The 26,337-nt window shown below is 63.8% G+C and overlaps 1 protein-coding gene across 1 annotated transcript in view; it reads left to right on the forward strand.

Moving 5' to 3' along the window:
- Positions 1 to 1,644: 1,644 nt before the first annotated feature.
- The window catches only part of ANKRD33B (ankyrin repeat domain 33B), a 56,151-nt gene continuing 31,458 nt past the window's right edge, over positions 1,645 to 26,337 (forward strand). The window contains exon 1 of the mRNA XM_055135028.1: positions 1,645 to 2,085. Coding sequence (XP_054991003.1) covers positions 1,729 to 2,085 — 357 coding nt within the window. The 5' untranslated portion in view covers positions 1,645 to 1,728. The remainder of the gene's footprint in view (positions 2,086 to 26,337) is intronic.

Here is a 26,337-nt window from a genome sequence, read left to right on the forward strand (position 1 = left end):
GAGGGCCTTACGATGCCAGGGATTGAACCCAGATGGGCTGTGTGCAAGTTAGGGCCTGGGGGGCTGTTCTAGTTCTCCTGCTTGCTCCTTCCTTCCTTCCTTCCTTCCTTCCTTCCTTCCTTCCTTCCTTCCTTCCTTCCTTCCTTCCTTCCTTCCTTCCTTCCTTCCTTCCTTCCTTCCTTCCTTCCTTCCTTCCTTCCTTCCTTCCTTCCTTCCTTCCTTCTTCCCTTCCTTCTTCCTTCCCTTCCTTCCTCCCCTCCTCCCTCTCTTCTTCCTTCCAGGGCCCAATCCAGGACCTCCGCCCCCCCTCAGCGCTGCCCCCTGGACCTTGAACAGGACAGGCGCCCTCGGAGCTGCCCCATGTCCGAGGTGGCCTCGGCGCGGAGTGCCGGGGTGGGGCGGGGGGCAGGCACCTGAAAAGCCCGGGCCGGCGGGGACAGGTCTCTGCAGCCGCCTTCACCCTCGAGGGGAAATTCCCGCTGGGAATTGATGTAAATATGTGACTACAGAAAACGGCAAAGAGCAAACCGCCGCGTGGGCTATTTTGGGCTTCAGAAGAAAGTCCGGCAGGCGGCCGCAGGGGGCGGCCTGGGGTCCCAGCTGGGCCCGCGCCTGCCCCGACCTCCCACCCCGCCCGGGCATCCCAGAGCCGGCGAGGGCAGCCCGGGCCCCGCGCCCACCCCTGCGCGCCCACCCCCAGCTCTGCCGCGCGAGCGCCAGTCCCGTCCCGGGCCCCGGCTCCGGCCGCGCGCTGGGGTTCACCCGCCCCGGGGTCCTCGCAGCCGGCCGGCGCCCAGAGCAGGGGCCCCCCGGGCCGGTCCCCGCGGCCAGGGGGGTGACCCCATCCCCCCCCGACCCGAGAAAAGCGGGCGGGAGTGTGCGTGGTGGCGAAGGGAGGGGTCCCCGAGTCTCCGATCGCCCGTGGGACCGCGCGGCGGCCCGGAGCGGCCAGGCTGGGAGCGAGTGTGGCCGCCGCTGCGGGTCAGCGCCGGGTCCTCGCGCTCCCGGGGTCACTGCACGGACCCCGCGAGGCTCCTGGGGGAACCCCAGGCCGGGGTCAGGAACCGCCGCCCCTTCGCGCCCAAAGGGCCGTGCAGGAGACCCCTAGGTCAGCGGCCGCCTCGTAAGGCGCCAGGGGTCAGCGACCCTGGCCGCCCGGAGCGCCGCGCTCGGCCCCCCCCGCAGCCCGCCGGCACCGCCCCCGCGTCCCCCGGGCCTCCCCGGGGAGCGAGAACTCCGGGTCCTGACACTCCCGCCCAGCAGCTGCCCCCCACGTCCACACCCAGGGGCCGGCAGGTTCCCCACGGGGTAGCGGGCTAAGGGCGGGCGCCCCCCGGGCCCGCACCTTGGCTCTCACGCGGGGCGCAGGGGAGGCGCGGGGGGCGCAAGGGGAGGCGCGGGGGGGGGCAGGGGAGGCGCAGGGGCGCAGGAGCACCTAGAGGCGCGGAGGGCGCAGGGAAGGCGCGGGGGGCGCCGGAGCGGCGGGGCGCGGGCGGGCGCGTGTCCCCGCGGGGCTGGGGCGGGGCGGGGACCCCGGGGCGCGCCTCCCGCCCGCCCCCCCGGAGCCCCGCCCCGCCCGCGCCCGGAAAGCCCCCGCGGCTCCTCCCACCCGGGGGCTCGGCCGCCTCCAGCGCCGTCAGAGCCGAGCGCAGCCGCCCGGGGCCGGTTCCCGCGCCCGCCGCGCGCCCAGCCGGGCCCTGGGGGGTGTCCCCGCGCCGCGACCCCCGCATGGTGCTGCTGGCCGGGCCCGGGCCCGAGGGCGGCGGGGCGCGCTGCGTGTCCCCGCCGCCGCCGTCGCCGCCCCGGGACGCGCAGGCCCGGGACGACCCCGAGGACTCGGAGGAGTACGAGGACTTCTCGCGCCTGCCCGACACCCGCAGCCTCGCCTCCGACGACTCCTTCTACCCTCCCGGCGCCCACGAGGAGCTGGGCGCACCGAGCGCGTCGGAGGCTGTCCCGGAGGGGGTCCCGGAGGCGGCGACCCTGCTGCGCGCCGCCGGCGCCAACGACGTGGGGCTGCTGCGGGCGCTGATCCGGCGGGGGCCGCGCGAGGAGGAGGTGCGGGAGACGGACCGCAACGGCCGGGTAAGCGCGCGCGCCCCGGCGCCCCGGACTCCCCCGGCCGGTGCTCCCGGGTCGGTGCCCCCCGCAGGCCCCGCGCCGCGCCCCGGGTCGGGTTGGGACACCGCCCGCGGTTTCCCCGCGTCCCCCCGGCCCTGACCCCCTTTCCTTACGCGCCGTCCGTCCCGCCCGCCGCGCGCGCCGACTTGCCTCGGTCCACACCGCCGGCTCCGTGCTGCGGGTGCTGCGGGAGGGAGAACCGGGTGCCCGCCGCTGCTGGCACACACGCACACACACACACACACAGAGTCACACACACACAATCACACACACACAGACACGCGCGCGCGCGCGCGCGCGCTCCGGGCACGTAGAAATTGAAAGAAAAAGTTGGCTCGGGCCGGGCCGCTAAGGGACGCGGGCAGCAGACGCGGGCAGCAGGCGCGGGCAGCCCGGAGTCCGCGGCGCGTCGCTGTCCGGCTTCGTGCCCACCCGGGAACTGGGGGCGGCGCGGGGTGCTGCTGTCACACTCGGTGGCCCCCAGCCCTGGCGTGTCCAGACACACCCCCTCCCCACGCCCGCACGGCTTTGGGGTGGCCGCTCTGCAGATGGCCCGTCTCAGGCAGCTCCTGGCACGCGCAGCTGCTCCCCGAGGCTGTGCATGCGCGCGTGTGCGCGCCCGGCGAGGGTCTGGGAGAAACCGGGGTGCCGTCCCCTCTCCCCCGTGCCCTGCGCGCCCCAGGACCTCCCGCTGAGCAAAGCTTTGGTCTCCATGGAGTAGGGGGAGAAAACCCCAAATACCCAAGAAAGTTTGAAAGCGGCTGCAACTCTGCCACTCCGCCAAAGGAGGCTCTGAGCCGTCCTGGGGGCGGTCCTGGCCGGTTGGGCGGTGGCCCCGCCAGGATGGATACAGGGTGCTTCTGAAAGGCACCCCTGGAGCTGGAGCGTTTGCTTGCACGCAGCTGACCCGGGTTCAATTCCCAGCATCCCATAGGGTCCCCTGAACCGCCAGGTGTAATTCCTGAGTGCAGAGCCAGGAGTAACCCCTGTGCATCACTAGGTGTGACCCCAAAAAGAAAAAAAAAAGGAAAAAGAAAGCCCCCCCATCGCCGGGGTGGATGCTGGGTGCTTCTGAACACCCCCAAACCCTGCTTCCCCGGCCTGGGTGTGGTGCTTCAGAAAGGCCCCCCTCTGCCGGGCTGCTGGAAGGGCCCTGGAACTAGAGACTGACTCTGCCTCAGTTTCTTGGTTTCACCAAAGACTGGGCAGTGTGTCCTTCCGGACGGTGAGTGCCAGGTGCCGCACTGACCGCCTGGCTTGCTGTCCTGCCCTGCTCCCATTGTCCCGGGTCTCTACTCGCTGCCAGCCCAGCTCCTTCCCCCAGGATTGTGCAGCCTCCCTGAGTTCCCTGCCTCTCCCTGCCTCCTTGAAGGCAGATGGAGAGGTGACACGGGCCCACCCCCAGGCGCCTTGCTATTTTAGCTTCTGATGGGATGGAGCCAGCCTCCTGGGACACAGGCGAGCCTCCCTGCTCCAGCCTCCTCGCTGTCTCCGCCAGGGCCTCCTCATTCCCCGGAGAACGGAGGAAGGACCAGGTGTTGTGGGCGTCCACGGCATTGACCTCTGAGGGGTCAGCCTTCCCTCCCACGGCCAGCATTCCTTCCCAGGGCAGGGCACGGGCTCGTTTATTGCAGACCCACTGTGTGCACGGCCAGGACTGTGTGCGGAGATTTGGGGAGCCACCAGTCTCGGGAACGCTGAGAGGGTCTCAGAGGAGAGAACTCGGTGATATTCCCAGTGCCTGGAGAGGGACGTTAGAGGAGAGCAGTGCCCAGTGCCAGAGAGGAACAGTACCCGGTGCTCAGCGAGGAACAGTAGCCGGTGCTCAGGGAGGAGCAGTCCCTGGTGCTCAGAGAGGAACAGTACCGGGTGCTCAGGGAGGAACAGTGCCCGGTGCTCAGAGAGGAATAGTACCCGGTGCCAGCGAGGAACAGTCCCCGGTGCTCAGGGAGGAACAGTCCCCGGTACTCAGGGAGGAACAGTGCCCGGTGCTCAGGGAGGAACAGTCCCCAGTGCTCAGGGAGGAACAGTGCCCGGTGCTCAGGGAGGAACAGTCCCCGGTGCTCAGGGAGGAACAGTACCCGGTGCTCAGGGAGGAACAGTACCCGGTGCTCAGGGAGGAACAGTGCCCGGTGCTCAGGGAGGAACAGTGCCCGGTGCTCAGGGAGGAACAGTACCCGGTGCTCAGGGAGGAACAGTACCCGGTGCTCAGGGAGGAACAGTACCCGGTGCTCAGGGAGGAACAGTACCCAGTGCTCAGGGAGGAACAGTCCCCGGTGCTCAAGGAGGAACAGTCCCCGGTGCTCAGGGAGGAATAGTACCCGGTGCTCAGGGAGGAACAGTCCCTGGTGCTCAGGGAGGAACAGTACCCAGTGCTCAGGGAGGAACAGTCCCCGGTGCTCAGGGAGGAACAGTGCCCGGTGCTCAGGGAGGAACAGTGCCCGGTGCTCAGGGAGGAACAGTACCCGGTGCTCAGGGAGGAACAGTACCCGGTGCTCAGGGAGGAACAGTACCCGGTGCTCAGGGAGGAACAGTACCCAGTGCTCAGGGAGGAACAGTCCCCGGTGCTCAAGGAGGAACAGTCCCCGGTGCTCAGGGAGGAATAGTACCCGGTGCTCAGGGAGGAACAGTACCCGGTGCTCAGGGAGGAACAGTACCCGGTGCTCAGGGAGGAACAGTACCCGGTGCTCAGGGAGGAACAGTACCCGGTGCTCAGGGAGGAACAGTCCCCGGTGCTCAAGGAGGAACAGTCCCCGGTGCTCAGGGAGGAATAGTACCCGGTGCCAGCGAGGAACAGTACCCAGTGCTCAGGGAGGAACAGTACCCGGTGCTCAGGGAGGAACAGTCCCCGGTGCTCAGGGAGGAACAGTACCCAGTGCTCAGGGAGGAACAGTACCCGGTGCTCAGGGAGGAACAGTCCCCGGTGCTCAGGGAGGAACAGTGAAGAGCAGTGCCTGCTGCTTAGGGAGGAACAGTACCCAGTGAGTAGGTATGAGTAGTACCTGGTCCTTAGAAACAGTACTGGGTGCTTAGAGAGAAGCGGTTCCCAGTGTCCTGCCAGGGGCAGGAGACAGGGGTCCGAGGACAGATGCTCCCAGCTGAGGACAGACGCGGCTCTCCGCTGCAGGCTCTGCGGAGGTGGGGGCGCAGCCTTCGAGGTGGCCGGCACGTGGTGGTCGCCCTGGGTGAGCGTGCACAGGGAGAGAGATGCAGCCTGGAGGAGGCGTGTCGGCCCCCAGGGTCCCGCCAGGGGCGTCTGTGCAGCCCACGTCTTCACTGGCCGCCACCCTGCTGTCGGGCCATTCACCTGCCAGCTCTGAGTGGCACTTGGTGGCTTTAGAGCGAAGGTGTGGGGCCAGTTCCGTTGGTGTCCCTGCCTGTGCAAAGGCCCTGGGGTCAGAGCCCCGCTCCTGCCTGGGCCCCAGGCTGCTCCACACCAGGAAGGACGAGAACTTTGCAGAACGGGCTGAGCACAGGCTGGGTGAGGAGCTGGGGGGGGGGGGGGGCGGGCTGTGGGCAGCCTCAGGCAGGCCCAACGTGGGCGTGGACGGAGGTTTCCTGGGGTTCGAGGAGTGAGGCCCGGTGGCCGGGTGGGGGCTGAGGCTGTGCCCGCGGGGTGTGGCGCGTGGCACCGGCAGAGACTGCCCCGGCGCCCGCCAGCCCTCGCTGGGCTTCCTCCCCTGGGCGGGACCCTCCCCACGAGCTTTCCCTTCCCCCCCTCCCGTTATCTCCCCGCTTGCACCCTTCCGGCCTGCCAGCCCCGGGGCCAGGAAGGGCGAAGGAAGCGCCGGCCAGGGGGTGGGCAGGACGCTCTGGAGCACTGCCAGGCCCCCGCGGCCCTGGGGTCTGGGGTGACTGTTTCCGCAGGCGCCACGCGCCCGGGTTCAGGGGGACCAGCGCGAGGCGGGCACTGCCCAGTGACCTCCTGTGGAAGTGCTGGGTTTAGCTGTGCTGCTGCTTCCGGGAGTGTTTGGGGCCACACTCCCTGATGCTCGGAAACCCCCTAGGTTTGGGGGCATCGTGCGGTGCTGGGGGTGGACCTCGGGAGTCCGCAGGCAGGGTCTGAGCCCAGCCCCCGGGGCTGCCTCTCTGGGCCCCAGCTTTAGCGCATCCTTCGCGGAATCTGGTTCCAAGGCCAGATTGACACGCTGGAGTGTGAATTCTTGTGAATTCTCCCTCCCTCCTTCCTCTCTCTCCCCTTCTCTCCTTTTCTCTTTCTCTTCCTCCCTCCCTCTCTCTCCCTCTCTCTCTCTCCCTCTCTCTCCCCCCTCCCCCTCCCTCTATCTCTCTCTCTCTCCGATGTTTATTCACTAGTTCCCTGCACGGATGTGCTTGCTTTAAGTATGTTTATCCAAAGTGTTAGCCTGGGGAATGAGAGCACTGGGGGGAGGGCACTTGCCTTGCGTATGGGTTTGGTCCCCAGCTTTCCAGAGGCCCCCACCCCCAAGCCCTGCCAGGAGTAATTCCTGAGCACAGAGCCCTGAGCACTGCTGGGTGTAACCCCCCCAAAACCAAAATAATAAACCAGTATCAGCCTCACTTAGAGCCTAGGGTCTGTGCGATACTATATCCTGTACATTTGTTTTATTTTATTTTATTTTTATTTGGGACCACAACAAGCCGTATTCAGGGCTTACCCCTGGCTCTGCGCTCAGGAATTATACCTGGTGGTCCTCAGGGGACCGTACAGGTTGCCGGGGATCAGACCCCAGTTGGCTGCATGCAGGGCAAGTGCCCACCCGCTGGGCTCTCGTTCCAACCCAGGAATTTTTTTTTTTTTTTTTGCTTTTTGGGTCACACCCGGCGATGCACAGGGGCTACTCCTGGCTCATGCACTCAGGAATTACCCCTGGTAATTACCCCTGGTGGTGCTCAGGGGACCATATGGGATGCTGGGAATCGAACCCGGGTCAGCTGCGGCTGCGTGCAAGACAAACGCCCTACCTGCTGTGCTATTGCTCCAGCCCAGGAGTTTTGTGCAAATGGCTTTGCAGGCGGGTGGGCGGCCCTTCCCGGCTTTCTCAGGGTGAAGTCAACACCGCCCCATATGCAGAACTATACATAAACCCTTTTAATTAAAGGAAACGAGCAGCATGTAGAGAAGTTGGTAAAATACGTGAGCAGAGAAGATGTGAGTAATTCGCCAGTGGGGACGGCGTCCTGGGGGCGTGGGGGCCGGCCGGGGGTGCTGCGGCCCGTGACCCCTTAGCTGAAGGCAGGCCTTTGTGGGCTCTAGGGCCACACCTGGCCGTGTTTGGGGGACACTCCCGAGCTCTGTGCTTGGGGTCACTCCTCGCAGTGCCCAGGGCTGGGGGCTGACCCAGGGTCCTGCCCGTGGAGCCTGTGCTCTGTGTTTCTTTGTTTGGGGGCCTCACACGGTGGTGCTCGGGGGTCACTCCTGGCTCTGCGCTCAGGGGCTCCTCCTGGCGGTGCTCTGGGGGCCATACGGGGTGCCGGGGATCCACACAGGGCAGCCATATGCAAGGCAGCTGCCCTCCCCGCTGTCCGTAGCTCTGGGCGCTGGGCCCGCTGCTTTGAACCATCTCCCCAACCCTCTAAAGTCTGGCTCTGAGGAGCAGCCGCGGGGTGTTCCCACCCTGGATGCCATCCAAATGACGGGCACACGGAAAAGCGCGGAAGACTATTTTGAGCTTATTTTGATAGTTTTTGTTTGGGGGCCACATGTGGGAGTACCCCGCGATGACTTCTTTTTTTTTGCTTTTTGGGTCACACCCAGCGATGCTCAGGGGTTACTCCTGGCTCTGCACTCAGGAATTACTCCTGGTGGTGCTCAGGGGACCCTATGGGATGCTGGGATTGAACCCGGGTCGGCCGCGTGCAAGGCGAACGCCCTACCCGCTGTGCTATCGCTCCGGCCTCTTAAATTTGTTTATTAAATCACCGTGAGAACAGTTACAAAGCTTTTGGGTTTAAGTCTCGGCCATACAATGATGGAACACCCGTCCCTTCACCAGTGCACACTTTCCACCACCAAGAACCCCAGTAACCCCCCACCCCACACCCTCCCCTGCCCGTGTGGCAGATGGTTTCCACATGACTCTCTCTACCTTGATTACACTCAATATTTTGACACCAGGCCCACCATTGTTATTTGGTATTTTACCCCAACGCTCGGATCTGCCCAAAAGGCAACATTAGACAGCGTGTTGTCTCCTGCTGACTGTGAAGAGCGTGTGATGTCGCGGCTGCGCGATCTTGGAATTCTGAAACTTTAACAGTTAAACCCGGAGGGATTTCTGCCAAAAGCCGCTGGGTCCCGAGATTCGTTTGTGAGTCTCTGGGGTCACGGCCGTTAGGCAGCTTGGTCAGTAGCCAAAGGGGCCGTTCCTGGGAGTCGACTCGGGGTCCCGTTGGGGCGGGGGAGGAAAGGACCGGCTCACCCCTACCTGGGATGACTCTTGGCTCTGTGCTCAGAGATCCCTCCTGGCGGTGCTCTGGGGACCACACGGGATGCAGGGATTGGGCTGGGTCGGCCGCGTGCAAGGCGAGCGCCCCCCCCGCCCCCTCTGGACTGTCCCCTGGCCCTGAGGCTCTCCTTAAACCACGTGCTGAGTCGAGGACAGCTGACGGTGGCGTCTAACCCATGGACGCGAGGCACGTGCTCCTGAGACAGCCCCGGGGGACCCGGGCGGGAGTGGGGGGGCCTCGGGATGAGTTAAATTTCATTTATTTTGGTTTGGGGGCCACACCTGCCGGTGCTCAGGGCTCACCCTGGCCCTGCGCTCAGGGCTCACGCCTGGCGGGGCTCGGGAAACTGGGGGCTGCCAGGATTTACTTTGGAATAATCTCTGCCAAACTTTTGTTCCTATCAGGGATAAAGTATCATTGTAATCTACCTTACAAAAACAAAATAAACGCTCAACCTGGGCAGTCCCCGTCGAGCCCGGCTGGGCTCATCCTGGGAAAGAGCCCACCCGCGGAACTCGCTCCCGGGCCCTCAGTGGGTTTGTTCCATTCTGTTGGTTCTGTGAGTTCGTTTGGGGGCTGCATCCATCAGTGCCGGTGTGTGTGTGGGTGGGGGTCGGGGGCTGAGCAGACCCAGGGCGACCGCATGGAAAGCTGCACTCCATCCCGCTGGGCTGTCTTGGAAGTGAACTTTAGGGAACAGAAGGACAAAGGTGCTTCCCGCCTTCAATGCCTCGGACTCCCCATTAGACACGCAGCCAGCATCTCTCTCTCCCCCTCTCCCCCCTCCCTCTCCCCCTCTCCCTCTCCCTCTCTCCCCCTCTCCCCCTCTCCCTCTCTCCCCCTCTCCCCCTCTCCCTCTCTCCCCCTCTCCCTCTCCCCCTCTCCCCCCTCCCTCTCCCTCTCCCCCCTCCATCTCTCCCCCTCTCCCTCTCTCCCTCTCTCTCTCTTCCCCTCTCCTTCTCTCCCTCTCTCCCTTTCTTCCTCTTTCCCCCTCTCCCCCTCTCCCCCTCTCGTCTCTCCCCATCTCCCTCTCTCCGCCTCTCCCCCTCCCTCTCTCCGCCTCTCCCTCTCTCCGTCTCTCCCCCTTTCCGCCTCTCCCCCTCTCCCTCTCTCCCCCTCTCTCTCTGTCTCTCTGCCTCCCTCTCCCTCTCTCTCCTTCCCTCTGTCTCTGTCTCTCTCCCTCTCTCTCTCTCCCCTCCCTTCCCCCTCTCTCTCCCCTCCCTTCCCCCTCTCTCTCCCTCTCTCCCCCTCTCTCTCTGTATCTCTGCCTCCCTCTCTCTCTCCTTCCCTCTCTCTCTGTCTCTCCCTCTGTCTCTCCCCTCCCTTCCCCATCTCTCTCCCTGTCTCTCCCTCCCTCTCTGTCTCTCCCTCTCTCCCTCTGTCTCCCCCTCTCTTCCCTCTCCCTCTCTCTCCCTCTCTCCCCCCTCTGCTCCCCTCTTTCTCTGTGTGCTATGAAGGGCGACACACAGACGCACAGGCAGTGCCCACGGGAGGTTCCAGATTAGTGGTTCCTTTCTGAGACAGGAGCAGGCACCTGCTGCCCAGTTACGGATAATGCAGAGTCGGAGAGCAGGTATGGGGTGAGCCCCTGCTTCCAGCGGCCAGCCTGGGCTAGACCCAGAGCGCAGCCAGGAGTGACCCTGAGCACAGAGCCGGGAGTGACCCTGAGCACAGAGCCAGGAGTGAGTCCCGAGCACAGAGCCGGGAGTGAGCCCTGAGCACAGAGTCAGGAGTGAGCCCTGAGCACAGAGCCAGGAGTGAACCCCGAGCACAGAGCCAGGAGTGAGCCCCGATCACAGAGCCAGGAGTGAGCCCCGAGCACAGAGCTGGGAGTGAGCCCCGAGCACAGAGCTCGGAGTCAGCACCGCGCACAGAGCCGGGAGTGAGCCCTGAGCACAGAGCTGGGAGTCAGCACCGCACACAGAGCCGCAAGTGCCGCTGAGCACAGAATCAGGAGTGATCCCTGAGCACTGCCGGGAGTGAGCCCTGAGCACAGAGTTGGGAGTGCCCCTGAGCACTGCCGGGAGTGCCCCCACCCTGCTCTCCCTGCGCCCTGGTGCAGTGAAGGCAGCAGAGGGCGAGACCTTCAGAAGGACCCAGTGAGGCAAGGCGGGGGGAGGGAGGCCCAGGGGCCAGTGTCCCTTTCCCAGGCCGGCCCTGAGGCCCTGCTCACGGCTCTCGCCGCTGGTGGCGGCCCGGGGACACATGGGTCGGGGCGCACGTGCCCTGGGGCGGGTGGGGGTGGCCGGTGATGCAAGCTGCTGGCCACGGTGCAGTTTCCTGGGCCTTTCGAAAGGGTTTCCGGGAAGGCCGGCCACCGGGCCCAGAGGCTCGGGCGCCCGCACTCAGGTCAGGCCCTTCCAGGGGTGCCTGGGCGGGGGCGGGGCTGGGGGGAGTTGGGGCAGCGGGGTGAGGCGGGGTGGGGGCGGGGGAGTGCAGGGGGCGGGGGGGGGTGCCCAGGGGATGGGGGAGCGGTGGGGGGGTGCCTCAGGCTTCTGTGCGGGTGGGACTCCCCGTCCCCCCACGGGGCAGCAGGGGTGCAGGGGCCTGTGGGCGCGGCCGGAGCCCCCTCGCCCAGGGAGACCAGCCGGGGCTGTGGCTGCTCCTGGGCGGCCCCACCTGGCCCCAGGCTCTGCCCAGCAGGAGCCCCTCCCAGACGGGCGAGTGTGGACGGGCAGCCCCTCGGGGTCTGGGTGACGCGTGTCCCTGTTTCAGTTCCTGCTGGGAGAGGCGGAGACAGAGCAGGTGGCACCCCACGAGGGGAGCCCTGCCCTCCCCTAATAGCGGGGTCAGGGTGTGGCTCAGGGGTAAAGCACGAGCACTGGCACACACACAGACACACACACATGCACACAGACACACACATGCACACAGACACACACATGCACACAGACACACACATGCACACAGACACACACATGCACACAGACACACACATGCACACAGACACACACACATGCACACAGACACACACACATGCACACAGACACACACACATGCACAGACACACACAGACACACACACATGCACACAGACACACACAGACACACACACATGCACACAGACACACACAGACACACACACATGCACACAGACACACACAGACACACACACATGCACACAGACACACACAGACACACACACATGCACACAGACACACACACATGCACACACAGACACATGCACACAGAGACACACACATGCACACAGACACACACACATGCACACAGACACACACACATGCACACAGACACACACACACATGCACACAGACACACACAGACACACACATGCACACAGACGCACAGAAACACACAGACACAGACAGACACACAGACACACAGACACAGATGCACTCAGATACAGACACACACAGACACACAGAGACAGACACACACAGACACACTCAGACAGACAGACACAGATACAGAAACACACACCGACACGCTGACACACACAGACGCAGAGAGAGACAGAAGCGCCTGCCGTCGAGAGGCGGGGTCCGGGTGCGGAGGGCACCTGGGCGGGGGGACGGTGTCGGGACAGCGTGTGACTGGACACCGCGAGCAGCTCTGTGACTGTACCTCACGGGGACTCAGTACAGAATAACTTACAAAACGCGTTTATTGAAACAGAACAGGGCACTTGCCCAGTGTGCCGAGGCCTGGGTTCGACCCTCCCGAGGAACGGCCGGGGCCGACCGGGCCTGTGCTCTGGGCGAGTCCAGCGGGTGGGAACCAAGGGCCGGCGACCCCTTCCTGTCCTCTCCCCCCAGACCCAGGCTTCGGGCAGTGCCCTCCGACCCCCGAGCAGTGAGGAGCCCCCCCGCCCCCAGGCCCCTCCACCCCTTGCCCAGCTCCCCCGGGTGACGTCATGGTGCCACAGGGACCGGGCGCTGCCCCTCCCCCTCCCCCTCCTGGGGCCTCTCTCGCGCCCGGAGCAGCTGCCAAGCAACCCCCAGCCCCATTCCATCCTCTTTCTTTGGTGGGACTCCCAGCCAGCAGTGCTCAGGGCTCCGCTGGCTCTGTTCCCAGGGTCACTCCTGCAGGGGCTGGGGGCCACGGGGCCACTCGGTCAGCCCCGCGCCAGCAGTCCCCTTCCCCGCCGTGCTGTCGCTCCGGTCCCCATGGTTTCCCGCTGGGGCTCGGAGTGCTCCCCAGCAGTGCTCAGCGGGCTGTGTGGTGCAGGGAGCAGCTCGGCACACGCCCGCCCGGCCGCCCGTCCTCCCCATGGCTGTGCCGCCGTCCGGGCCTGCTTTCTCGCTGCCCGCCCTGGCTGTGGATGCTGGCCCCAGGACACTGGCGTGTCCAGCCTGGGACTCCAGGGGCTGATGCTGCTGCCGACACGCCCCGCCGTGCCCGGGTGCGGCTTCTGGGGCTTCCCCTCCGGGCCCTGGACGCCCCGGGTCACGCCTGAGCACTGAGCCCTGCGACTGCCAGAGGGTCAGTCCGCAGGGCCCCAAGTGGTCGGGGGCCGAAAAGTGCTGTGTGCTGGGTCCACCACAAAGGGTCGTGCTTTGGCCCCAGGGGCAAAGGACTGTGCACCAGGGCAGTGTTGGGGGCCGTGTGCAAAGGGCCGTGCACCAGGGCAGTGTTGGGGGCCGTGTGCAAAGGGCCATGCACCAGGGCAGTGTTGGGGCCGTGTGCAAAGGGCCGTGTGCCAGGGCAGTGCCCAGGGAGCCACCTGCTGTCCAGGGCTGCAGAGACCGGACGGGCGGCCCGGAGGGTCCTGCAGGGCAGTTTGGACAGGCTGGGCCCCTCCCTGAGGCGTGGCCGCTGGGCCCTTCTCGGGGCGAGGTGCTCCCAGAGCCAGGGGTCACTCCAGAGAGCGGGAAGCGGCTGCCGTCTGTGGGGGGTGCCAGGGGGGCTTGTTGGCACGTGTCCTGCTGGACGGGGTGGGCCGGCCATCGGGTGTCCTGTGGCGGGTGGGAGAGCACCCTGGGGTGCCGGCCCTCTGGTTGGGACAGGTTTGCCCGTCCTGCAGGCTGGGGCGGGGCTGGGCTCCCCAGGTCTGTGGGCTCCCAGCACGGGGGTTGACTAGGGTTCAGAGCTGCCGGCAGGCGGGTGGGCCCCTCGCATCAGCAGGGGGTGGGCCCGGCGCATTGGCGGGGGGTGGGCCCGTCGCATTAGCAGGGGGTGGGCCCCGTCGGGTCCTCGGAGGCTCTGCGCGCAGGAAGCTGCTTCCCGGAGGAGGAGTACCCTCCCCCCCCCCCCCCCCCGCAGCCCCGGCTCTGCCTGACCTTCCAGCCTGTGGGTCACGTGGGCCGGGCCTGCCCCGTCCTCCCTGAGAGCCCGCCCCATGCTCCTCGGGGAATGGGACCCGAATAGCCGGTGCCCTGATGGAACTGGGGAAATGGGGGAAATGGGGATGGAAGGGCCCCTCCGAGCACCTCTGAGGCTGTTCCGGAGGAATTTATTTTTTTTAAGCCGAAATATTTTATTTATTTATTTATTTATTTGCATATTTACTTATTTATTTCTGGCTTTTTGGGTCACACCCGGGGATGCTCAGTGTCACTCCCGGCTCTGCACCCAGGAATTACTCGGGGTGGTGCTCAGGGGACCCTATGGGACGCCAGGGATCGAACCCGGTTGGCCGCGTGCACGGCAAGCGCCCTCCCCGCTGGACTGTCCCTCCAGCCCCCGGGGATGAGTCTTTGGGTTTGTTCTCTGGGCCACCCCCCCCCCCCGGCGGTGCTCAGGGCTGACTCCTGGCTCTGTGCTCAGGAATCACTCCTGGTGGGGCCCAGGGGACCATCTGGGGGGCCAGGGATCGGGCCACAGTCTGTGGCCGCAGGCCGGGCCAGCCCCCCCTCCCCCCCGCCTCTCCCCTGCTCTCAGGATGAACCTCCAAACTCTCGCTTCACCTTTACGGCCTTATTGCTGCTGCTAGTTCTGTCTGGGGGCCACACCCTGCGCTACTCGGGGGCTGCTCCCAGCACAGTGCTCAGGGCCTGCCCGGTGGTCTCCCCCATGGAAGCATGTGTCAGCTCGTGACCTCTCGCTGTAGCCCTGGCCCCCCACTCCCCTGGCCGTGTCCCGCCCCGCCCAGCTCCCTGCGCTGTTGGCATGAGGTCGGCGGGTTTATGAGGCTGCTCCTGGCCGCCTGCGGAAGTGGTCAGCCCGGGAGAAGGGACCTGGGCGGCCGGCACGGGGGAGGGGCAGGCCGAGCTCCTGCAGACCCTGCGGGAGGAAGTCAGCAGCGGCCCACCCACCCCTCTCAGCCCACCCTCCCGGAGCCCTTCTGGATCCTGCCCTTGGAGAGATGTTGTCTTGTTTCTAAGGCCACACTCGGCGATGCTCAGGGCCTGCCCCCGGCTCTGCACGCAGGGATCACCCCTGGTGGTGCTCGGGGGACCATCGGGATGCCGGGGATTGAGCCTACGTCACCTGCCCTAACCACTGTACTAACCCTCCGGCCCAATCCTGCTGTTTCCCCCCCAGTTATAAACATGCTCTGAGCTCACGGCAATGTTAAAAGTATTCCAGAAGTTTTTCACTTTTCTGGTGGTGGTGGTGGGGGGGATCATACCCGGCAGTGCTCAGGACTTACTCCTGGCTGTGAGCTCAGGGATCAGCCTGGGTGAGCTGTGTGCAAGGCAAGTGCCCGGCCCCTTGTGCTGTCTCTCCAGCCCCTCCCATTTTTATTATAAATCACACATTAGAAAACATAAAAGCCGGGGCCGGAGCGATAGCAAAGTGAGTAGGACGTTTGCCTTGCACTCGGCCGACCCGGGTTCGATCTCCGGCATCCCATATGGTCCCTCAAGCACCGCCAGGAGTAATTCCTGAGTGCAGAGCCAGGAGTAACCCCTGAGCATCGCTGGGTGTGACCCAAAAAGCAAAAAAAAAAAAAAAAAAAAAAAAAAAAGAAAACCTAAAAGCTGGGTATGTGTAGTTTGAATAGTACGCTATTCAAACGATGTGGAAAGAAAACGCCAAAGATGAAAGCCGTGGGTGGCCTGGAGATGACCCATTGCAGTGACCGGACTGGCTGCCTCGTCGTGAAGCACCTGGTGTGCGTGAGACCCGCTTCCATCCCTGGCCCCGGGTCCAGAAAACAGGGCCAGAGAGACTGGTGCAGAGGGGAGGGTGCTTGCTCTGAAAGCAGCTGACTCTGGTGTGACCCCTAGCGCCAGGAGTGAGCCCTGAGCACAGAGCCGGGAGTGATTTTGAGCACAGAGCCAGGAGTGAGCCCCGAGCACAGAGCCGGGAGTGAGCCCCGAGCACAGAGCTGGGAGTGAGCCCCGAGCACAGAGCCGGGAGTCAGCCCTGAGCACAGAGCCAGGAGTGAGCCCCGAGCACAGAGCCGGGAGTGAATCCCGAGCACAGAGCCAGGAGTGACCCTGAGCACAGAGCCGGGAGTGAGCCCCGAGCACAGAGCCGGGAGTCAGCCCTGAGCACTGCTGGATGTGGTCCGAGCACCCCACCCCCCAAATAGAGAAAGAGTCTTCTCTAATGACGGCCGCACCGTGTGGGTGTGCGTGTGGGCTGTGCACTGGCCGTCTCAGGCGTGTTAGCTCCCTCACCGCGCGCCGCAGGGCCCTCCCGTCGCGTGGCACACCGCCTTAGATTGCGCCTGGTGGGGGCGCGGCTGGGTCGTGACCTGGGGGTGGAAGCGCGGGGCCATCTCGCCAGGCCCCCGTCGTCCTGCTCGGGGTCGCAGCCGGCCTGTCTGTGCTCTCCGCTGCTCGGGAGGGTCCCCTGTGGACGGGCGTGGCCCCTCACTGTCCGTCAGGAGCCACGTGCGGCTTGCGTCACTCCTCGCACTTGGGTCTGTTTTCTTCGGGGGCAGTTGGTCCGGCGTCGGGCTGTGGGTCAGTCCTGGGACTTTCACAGTAGCACTCTCCCCGTGGCCCTCCCCGTGGCCTTCCCTGTAGCCTCCCCCGTGGCCTTCCCCGTGGCCTTCCCCGTGGCCTTCCCCGTGGCCTTCCCTGTAGCCTCCCCCATGGCCTTCCCTGTGACCTTCCCCATGGCCTTCCCTGTGACCTTCCCCTGTGACCTTCCCCTGTGACCTTCCCCTGTGGCCTTCCCTGTGGCCTTTCCTCGTGGCCTTCCCCCGTGGCCTTCCCCATGGCCTTCCCTGTGGCCTTCCCTGTGGCTTCTCCCTGCAGCCTCCCTCTCCCCACAGCCTCTCCCCTCGGCCTCCCCCTGTGACGGGGAACAGCCTTCCTCCAGGAGCGTCACCCTTGGCTGCTCTCTCCGGCGAACTTGGCGCGAGGAGAGACTTGTGCATCTTTGGCTGCGGGTTCTCCCCTTGCCATGACTTTCTGTGACACAGTCATCAGTTTCCTTGTTGCTGTGCTTGGTGTTGGGGTCCGCACCAGCGGTGCTCCCGCGCCCGTCCTGGGGATGCACCGGGGCTGGGGGGCCACGCAGATGGACGCCCCGCGCCTCATGCGTCTCTCGGACCCTCGCCAGCTATGTCCATGCCGGTCCTGAGCTCCTGGAGGCTCCCTGCAGGGTGCTCCCCCGGCTCTGTCTCCTGGCCGGCCCGTTCTACGCTGTGGCGGGAGACGGACTCGGCTCTCCCCAGCCGCCGCTCTCGGCCCAGGCAGGGCTGCACCGGGCCGGTGCGGAGACCCATCCCTCTCCGGGCAACCCTTTACTCTCGGTGGCAAAGCTCGTCCGTGGCTTTGACCCTGTGTGCTGCGTCTCCACTCCGCTTCGGTCTCCTTGGCCCTGATGGTGCCCGCTGACCCCTGCTCAGTGTCTGTTCCCCGGCACGGAAGGATTGCCGGTGCCAAGAGGCAAAGGGCCGAGTGGAAGCTCCTCTGGGCGTCCCCTTCTTCCCGGGGTCTGCGCCCGGGTGTCCCGCATCGGGGAGGGCCAAGGACGTGAGGCGCGTCTCTTCCCGTCCCTGGAAACCTGCCCTGTGTATTCTGTGGCTTTGCTGAGCAGGCAGCAGCTTCCCCACTCAGACCCGCCGGAGCTGTTCCTGGGGGGCTCCGGCTCCGCTGACCTGCCCCAGGCGCTCTCCGGAGGCCAAGTTTATCGAAGTCGCCACTGGAACTCGCTGCCAGTGTTTTCGTGCTCGTCCGTGTAACGCTTGCTCTTGGCCCAAGACACACGGTGGGAGAGCCAGCCTTACTCTGCGCACACAGGGAGGGGGTTTGTGCAAGCCCGTTAGTTGAGTAATCCCCGCTTCCAAGAACGCGCTGAAATAGAACCTCTTCTTGGTGAAGTACGTTCTGTACCACTAATGTCTTAATTTCTGCCACTTTGCTTACTTGTGAGGTTATATATATTTCACGTGGTCTGACTTCTACTTTTCTCTGACTCTTACTGTTCCTTGAAAATTCTACTGTTGGTGCATTGATACGGGTGTTCAGACAATCCTGTGTAAGTCATTAGTTGTGGTGACTATTTTTCAGTCCTCCTCCCCCTCCTCCCTCTCCCCCTCCTCCTCCTCCTCCCCCTCTTCCCCCTCCTCCTTCCCCTCCTCCTCCTCCCTCTCCTCCCTCCTCCCTCTCCTCCTCCCCCTCCTGTCCTTCCCCCTCCTCCTTCCCCTCCTCCTCCTCCTCCCTCTCCTTCTCCCTCCTCCCTCTCCTCCTCCCCCTCCTGCCCTTCCTCCTCCCCCCTTCCCTCTCCTCCCTCCTCCCCTTTCTCCTCCCCCTCCTCCCCTTCCTCCTCCCCCTCCTCCCCTTCCTCCTCCCCCCTTCCCTCTCCTCCCTCCTCCCTCTCCTCCTCCCCCTCCTCCCCTTCCTCCTCCCTCTCCTCCCCTTCCTCCTCCCCCTCTTCCCTCTCCTCCCTCCTCCCTCTCCTCCTCCTCCCTCTTCCCTCCTCCTCCTCCCTCTTCCCTCCTCCTCCTCCCTCTTCTCCTTCTCCTCCTCCTCTTCCTCCTTATCTCCCCCTCCTCTTCCTTCCCCATCTCCTTGTCCTCTTCTTCCTCCCCTCCTCCTCTTCCTCCTCCTCTTCCTCCTCCTCTTCCTCCTGCCCCTCCTCTCTCTCCTCCTCCCCCTCATCCTCCCCTTCCTCCTCCCCCTCCTCCCTCTCCTCTTCCTCCCTCTTCCCTCCTCCTCCTCCCTCTTCCCCTTCTCCTCCTTCTCCTCTTCCTCCTTATCTCCCCCTCCTCCTCCTTCCCCATCTCCTTGTCCTCTTCTTCCTCCCCCTCCTCCTCCCCCTCCTCCCCTTCCTCCTCCTCTTCCTCCTCCCCCTCCACCCCCTCCCCCCCTCAGATCTGCGTCCGCACACAGGCAGGCCCCTGTCGCTCTAACTCCCGCCGTGCTCCTGTCCCTGCCGCCTCCTTCTGGCTCTGCCCTGGCCAGGGTCCCCGGCTTCCCGTAGGGAAGGACGTTCTGGGCTGGCACGCGGGTGTGCTGTGGGTTCCAGGTCTGTCTTGGTATGTCACGGTCCCCTGGGCATAGCCAGGTGCGCCCCCCAAAGAGGAAGGACATGTTAGCTCGCCCCCGCACACGTCTGCCCACATCCTGCCCCGTCCTCCTCCTGCTGGCCGATGAGGCGCGTGGACGGGACTGGGTTATCCCTGCGGCTGCTTCCCCAGCCCGGCCCGCACCCCTCGTGGAGCCCAGCGCAGGGCTCTGTCCGCACGCTCCAGCTCTCGGGCAGCAGTCAGCTAAGGAGGCCGAGAGCTTTTTTTTCTCTCTGCAAAAAAGAAAAACAAGACACACCGTTTTACGGGTGGCGGCCTCAGGTGCTCCTTCCTGTGTGTGTCCCGTGGTCAGAGCTGTCGGCCAGGCCTCGGTGCTCCGGGAGGGGGCGGGCACGGGCTGGCCCAGCCTCCCCGCTTTCCTGCTGGAATTTCAGTTTAGCTTGGCTACTTGGCTCGGGACCTGTTTGGGGCCGTAAAGCGTCGCGGGGAGGGACGCCCTGGCCTGCCCCCGGGGGTGCTGTGAGCTGGCCGCTGCTCTCTCCGGGGTGGGCGTCTCTGTGCGGGCGGCCGTGGGCGCTGCTCCGGCGGGCAGAGCTGGCACCTGAGGGGACGAGACCGAGCAGAGCCCTGGGTGTGGGGTCTGGTGCCCCGGGCCTGGGGGCCTCACTGCAGCCCCCCGCCCCCCCAGGCTCTTGGTTCCAGCAGGCTGTTTCCCCTGCATTCGCATTTGGCCGCATGGGGTTAGTTTTCCGTTTGTTTTGGGGCCACCCTTGGGGTCCCTCCCCGGGGGTCAGGGGGCCCAGCGTGGTGACAGGGACCCAACCTGCATCAGCCGCATTTAAGCATCTAAGACAGGTTCGCTACCCATTGTGCTACCTATCTGGCCCCAAGAGTACACCTCTGTGGGGTTAGCTTTTGGCATCTTAGGCCGAACTACGAGGTGCTCAGGACCCTGAGCTGGGGCCGGCCACACGCAAGGCACCCGCCTTCGTCTCGGCTCTGTCACCAAGGCCCCACCAGCCACCTGCAGGACACCTGTGGGGGGTTGTTCTTTGGTTTTGGGGGGCCAGAGCCGGGAATGCTCGGAGATTCCTCCTGGCTCTGTGCTCCTGGCTCACTCCTTGCGGGCTGGGGGGAAGGGTGGGTGTGTGCATTCGAGCTGCTGTGTCAGCCTGGGTGGGCCGTGTGCAAACCAGGGCCCTGCCCACTGCACCATCACTGTGGCCCTCACTGTGACTGTGTTTTTTTTTTTTTCTGTCCAGCTCCCAAATTGCTCTTGTTTTGGGGCTGGACGTACTCAGGGTTTGGTGCTCACGGGCGGACATACCAGGGATCAAACCCGGCCTCCTGGATGCAGATGGGACCCCTGCAGTCTGCCGCGCTCTCTCCGGTCCCCGTTTCCCTCATGTGTCCAGTGACGCAGAGCGGAGGCCACCGGGGCTGGAGGGATGAGAGCAGAGCAAAGGCCCGGGCGTCGGGCTGTCGGGCCGGGCCGTGCAGCTGGGTCTCACTTTCTGCAGATGCATGAAACAGCTGGCCACATCCCCACCAGTGCCGCGGGCTGATGTCCCCGAGGAGGGGCAGAGGTGACCCGGGCAAGGACGGTCAGGCAGCACACAGGCTGCCCGGGATGACTCCTCCTCATTCACCCGCCCGCTCTGCCTCCTCCTGGCGCATTTCCCACGCCTGTAGGAGAGACCTTTTACTCACTTTGAGTAGGTCAATTTATTTATTTATTTATTATTTATTTTTACATTAACTCTGTATATATATTTTTCTTCTTATTTTTTTTAATTGAATCACCATGTGGAAAGTTACAAAGCTTTCAGGCTTGAGTCTCAGTCATACAATGATCGAACGCCCGTCCCTTCACCAGTGCACATGTCCCACCACCAAGAACCTCAGTATCCTTCCCCTTCCACCCCCCCCCGCCCCCGCCTGTGTGGCTGATGATTTTCACTTTACTTTCTCTTTACTTTGTTTTTTTTTTTCTTTTTGGGTCACACCTGGCGATGTACAGGGGTTACTCCTGGCTCTGCACTCAGGAATTACCCCTGGCCGTGCTTAGGGGACCATATGGGATGCTGGGATTTGAACCCGGGTCGGCCGTGTGCAAGGCAAACGCCCTACCCGCTGTGCTATCTCTCCAGCCCCTTTCTCTTTACTTTGATTACAGTCAATATTTCCACAAAAAACTCACTATTATTATTTGGAGTTTCCCCCCCTAAATCAGACCCGCTGAAAAGGAAGCATTTGGTAATTTGTTTTCCCTTGCCGAGAATGAAGAGATAGGAGGTTTTGCATTTCTGTATTTTAGTATTTTAGTAACTAAGTCCAGGGAAATTTCTGCCGGAAATTGCATCATTGCAAGCTCATACCTCTCTTTAGTGTCCTTATAAGATGGCGATCACCACGCCCTTCTCCCCGCTTCCCGAAAGGAAAAGCTGAGAGAGAGAACCCTTTCCCCTCCTGGGGCGGCACGGGGCTGTGGCCTAGTTCACAGTCTAGAGACGTTTCTGCAAGAAGCTGCTGGTGCCAAAAGTAGACAGGTGGCCTTCGGGATCGTGGTCATCCAGCAACGGAGAGGCCGCACACGTGCAGCTGCTCGGGAAACATCTTGGCGGAGAGCCTAACTCTGTATATTTTTAAAAAATATTTTATTTTATTTATTTTTTATTTTAATGAATCACCCTGAGATAGTTACAGACTTACAAATTTTTGTGATTACGTTTCAGCCAAACAGTGACCGAGTGCCCATCCCTCCACCAGTGCCCGCCCTCCACCACCCGTGTGTGCAGTATCCCTCCCGCCCCTCCCCACCCCTGCCTCTGTGGCAGGCACCTTCCCTCCTACTCTCTCTCTCCTTCTGGGTGTTATGGTTTGCAATAATCACACTAAGCGGCCATCATATTCGGTCCGTAGTCTGCTTTCAGCGCGTATCTCCCCTCCTGAGAGGGCCCTCTAACCGTCATTTACTTGGTGCTCCCTTCTCCATCCCAGCTGCCTCTCCCCTCAGCACGTGAGGTGGCTCCCAAGCTGTGGAGCGACCCCCTGGCCCTTGTCTCTGCTACCCTTGGGTGTCAGTCTCCATTCTGCTGCTTTATACTCCGCAGCCTGGAGCAGACCCATTCATGACTTTTGTCCTGCCTTGGGGCCACATCAGGGATGCTCAGGGCTTCCTTCTGGCTCTGTGCTCAGGGGCCCCTTGGCAGTGCCGGGGACTGAACCTGGGTGGGCTCGTGCAAGGCAGGGGCCCTGCCTGCTGTCCGCTTGCCCCGCCCTCAGATCAATGCCTGACTCCCGAGTTCTCACCCATTGATTCATCCTGTCCCCCGTTGATGGTGCTTCGGAGTCTGAGGTGGCGCCACGCCTGGCTGGGTGCCCGCTGGTCCTGGTGTCCACTCCCTTGGACACGTGCTCCCACAGGTTTTCTCACAGTGGGGGCCACCCCTCCCGGACTTGGCTCTCACAGCTTTGGGGTGTTCTCGAGGTAGGGGGGACCGGGCGGGGTCTCACACCTTCTTCTAGTGCTGACACACACCTGGGCGTCTCAGGGCTGGAGGCCTCCAAGAGTCGAGCTGCCAGGGCAGTGCCCTGCACACGTGGGTCACCGGGGATTCCCACCCGCGACCACATGCTCGCCAGGCAGGCTAGCCGGATCACCCACTTAGCACAAAGGGAAGGAGGGTCTCGGGTGATGGACCTTACAGAGACCTTGGCACGGCTTCCGGGGCTGTGGCTGTCCACGGAGCTGCTTGAGCATGGACTGTGGGCATCTCTGTGGCCGGGTTAGAGTCGGCCCGCAGCCCGCTAGCCTGCTCTGAGGCCTCCCTCCTGCCTTCCCTCCTTCCCTCCCTCCCTCCCTCAGTCGGTTGCAGTTTCCCTCCGACACCAGATCCCAGAGATCACACGTTGGTTTCCTGGGACACAGGGCTATGCTGGGGAAAGCCCAGAGACAACTGGATGGCCAACGTCCTCGGACCCAACCACGCTGCAAGGTGGCTTGCGGTCGGGCGGCAAACAGGCCTTTCTCCCGGGGGCGTCTGCTCCGAGTCTTTTAATTGAGATACATCTTTGGTGAAAGGAGCCCAGTGTGTGCTCTTTCCCTCTGCTCTGCCTGCTCCCCTCCCCGGGGCCGCCCCGGGCCTTTCACACAGCGGAGGGGGGGGCGCTTCCCCGGGATGCAGAGATGTTGGCGCTCACTCTCTCCTCCTAGAAAGTTCTCTCCGGCCCTTTGCACTGGCCCCTTCATGGTCCGGCCCGCCAGAGAGTAACTCAGCCCGTGTCCCCCTGCCCCATTCTCTAGGTGCCCTTTTTTGGGTGCTGGCCGGGGTCGGTCCTGGTGCCGTCGGGGCTTGCGGATGACGCGTCCTGAGCTGGCGAGTGTCCTGGATGGTTCCTCCCGCGTCTCCAGGGCGCCCCTCAGGCTGCTCTGTGCTCCGCGTCTGTGCGGAGGATGCTGGTTCCGGAGCCCGACCGAGGCCCCCCGCTGCTGACTCTCGGGGAAGCCCTCCAGGGGCCGCGGCTGGGTAATGAGGGGCCAGGGGCGGGGCAGTGCTGGCAGGGCGTGAGAAACTGCCCGCTTCCCACTCCTGCCCCACTTTCCACTCCCACCCGCGGGGACCGAGACTTCCGCCGCCTCTCCGGCATTTGGGATTGTCAGTCTTTTTAATTTTAGCCGCGCCGGTGGGCGTGTGGTGGCATGTTCGTGTGGGCTGCATTTGCATCTCCCCGATGACTCAGGATATCAGGAGCCTTCGCTTGGGAAAAGGTTATAATTTAAATTTTTACATGAAAAAAAAAAAGAATCCCGTCAGAAGACTTTAATGAACACCTGGGGAACCATCACTTGAGCCCGGAACGTTCTCTGGCGGAGCCTGTCCTCCGGGGCTGACTCAGATGGACAGACGCCAGTGGCAGCCCCAGCCCCACCAGGGGGGGCTGCCAAGGCGGTCTGTGGGGGTAGGGGGGGCACAGATTTAAAGAATGTTCTAGAAGAGAGTGGCAAGAGTGCCCCGGGCCCCACCCCCGGCCCAGCAGGCGTTTGGAGGAGACGGGGACTCAGTGCAGGGGCCTCCTGACCCCCACGGTCCGGGGCCGCTCTTAGGCTCTTTCCGCTCACTGTTACCCAGCCGCGTCCCCGCTGGGCCTGCCCCAGCCGGGACCCCGCCTCCTACCGCCCCTGCCCTGGGCCGGCTCTCCCCCAAGCCTGAGCCCCCTGCCCCCAGGCTGCTCCTCCCCACCCGCTCGCACCCCCACCTGGACGAGCTTCCACACCCCCCAGAGACCCCCAGATCCGAGCTCGCCCCTGGCATCCCGCCCCCTTGCACTGAGGAATTCCCTCCGTCACAGACTGTTGTGTTTCTGTGTTCATCCTTGTCGGCTCCACCCGGCAGTGCTCAGGGCTGACTCCTGGCTTGGTGCTCAGGACTGACTCCTGGCTCGGTGCTCAGGGCTGACTCCTGCCTAGGTGCTCAGGCTGACTCCTGGCTCTGTGCTCAGGGCTGACTCCTGGCTCTGTGCTCAGGGCTGACTCCTGCCTAGGTGCTCAGGCTGACTCCTGGCTCTGTGCTCAGGGCTGACTCCTGGCTCTGTGCTCAGGGCTGACTCCTGGCTCGGTGCTCAGGGCTGACTCCTGGCTCGGTGCTCAGGGCTGACTCCTGGCAGGCTCAGGGGACCGTGTGTGGTGCTCGGGATGGGGCCCGGGTCAGCCGTGTGCAGGGTAGACTTCCCCTGCTGGGCTCCTGCTCCCACCCGGTCCCCACCCCCTTTCTTAAAACAGTGCCGGCGTCTCACGATCGAGCACCAGAGCAGCCCCCGCAGGGCCTCTTCCCAGATCTTCACTCCCCTGTCCCGCCGCCTGGCAGGGACCCCCCTTCCCGGGGCCTCTCTTGAGTGGTCTGGGTGCACTTTCCCGAGTTTTCTTTCCCTGCATCACAAGTTGAGAATTTTCGTTTGGCGGTGCTCAGGGCTTCCTCCTGCCCCTGAGCTCAGGGCTCTCTCTTGGCAGGACTCCAGAGAATCCCAGGAATCGAACCCGGGTCAGCCGCGTGCAAGGCCAGTGCCCCCCTCCCTGTGCCGTTGCTCTGACCCTAGAGAACTTTGTGCTCTGATTTAAAGCTGCTTCTCAGGACTAAGCTCCTCGGGCCCCCTCCTGACCAACGCTGGACAAAGTCAGGCCACACAGCAGCAGAAGCGGCTGGCCAGAGAGAGTACAGCAGGCAGGGCACTTGCCTCGCACACGGCTGCCCCGGGTTCGATCCCTGGCATCCTATAGGGTCCCCTGAGCATGCTACTGATAATTCCTGAGTACGGAGCCAGGAGTAACCCCTGAGCACTGCTGGGTGTGGCCCCCAAACGAAAACAAACAAGCCGTAGGAAAACTGTTGCTCGACTGTTTTTGCAAGGGGTTCTGACTTGGCTCCCGGAAGGCTCGGTCCCACCCCTGCTGCATGGCCCGTCAGAGGAGACGCAGAGAAAGCGGGAACGGGAGCTCACAGCAGCCTCCGCCCCCGCGTGCTTCCGGGAAGGGGGTTTCTGGAGAGGGAGGACGGGGAGGACGGGGAGAGGGGCTCGCAGACCCCCGGGCTCTGCCGCAGAGGATGGCTTCCTGCCCCCCAGAGCCGGCCTCATCCTCCCTGCAGACTCGACCACGGTGGGGACAGGATGAGAAACTCTGGCCCGCTTTGGGGAAGAGAGAGGAGGAGGACAAGGACAGGAGCGCCTGTCGCGAGCCTTCTGTCCCCGTGTCAAGTGCGAATGGAGAGCATCGTTTGTAAATCACTGTGAGCCCGGCAAGCTCCCCGGGGCGTATGCCACAGACAGCAACAGCAGGTCTCACAATGAGATGTTACTGGTGCCCGCCCGAGCAAGTCGATGAGCAACGGGATGACAGTGCTACAGTGACAGTGATAATCACTGTGAGACAGACCCTTGCGGAGATGTTCATGATTCGGTTCCAGCCGTACAGTGTCTCAGCACCCAGCCCTGCACCGGTATCTCCAGTTTCCCTCTGTCACCCCCCACCCCACCCCAGCCGCCGCTGTGGCAGGTGTTCTTCTTCTCTCTCTGTCTCTCTGTCTCTGTCTCTGTCTCTCCCTCTCTCTCTCTCTCTCTCTGTCTCCCTCTTTCCCCCTCTCTGTCTCCCTCTCTCTCTGTCTCCCTCTTTCCCCCTCTCTGTCTCCCTCTCTCTCTGTCTCTCCCTCTCTCTGTCTCTCCCTCTCTCTCTCTGTCTCTCCCTCTCTCTCTGTCTCTCCCTCTCTCTCTGTCTCTCCCTCTCTCTCTCTGTGTCTCTCCCTCTCTCTGTCTCTCCCTCTCTCTCTCTGTCTCTCCCCCCCCTCTCTCTCTCTGTCTCCCTCTTTCCCTCTCTCTCTCTCTCTCTGAGGAAAGAAAATTGCACCATTCTGGGGGGGAGGGGGGACGGTTCGCAGCTGTTTGCAACATCACGGCCAGTAG

The sequence above is a fragment of the Sorex araneus genome, chromosome 1 (assembly GCF_027595985.1).
Source record: "Sorex araneus isolate mSorAra2 chromosome 1, mSorAra2.pri, whole genome shotgun sequence".
In the NCBI taxonomy this organism is placed as follows: Eukaryota; Metazoa; Chordata; class Mammalia; order Eulipotyphla; family Soricidae; genus Sorex; species Sorex araneus.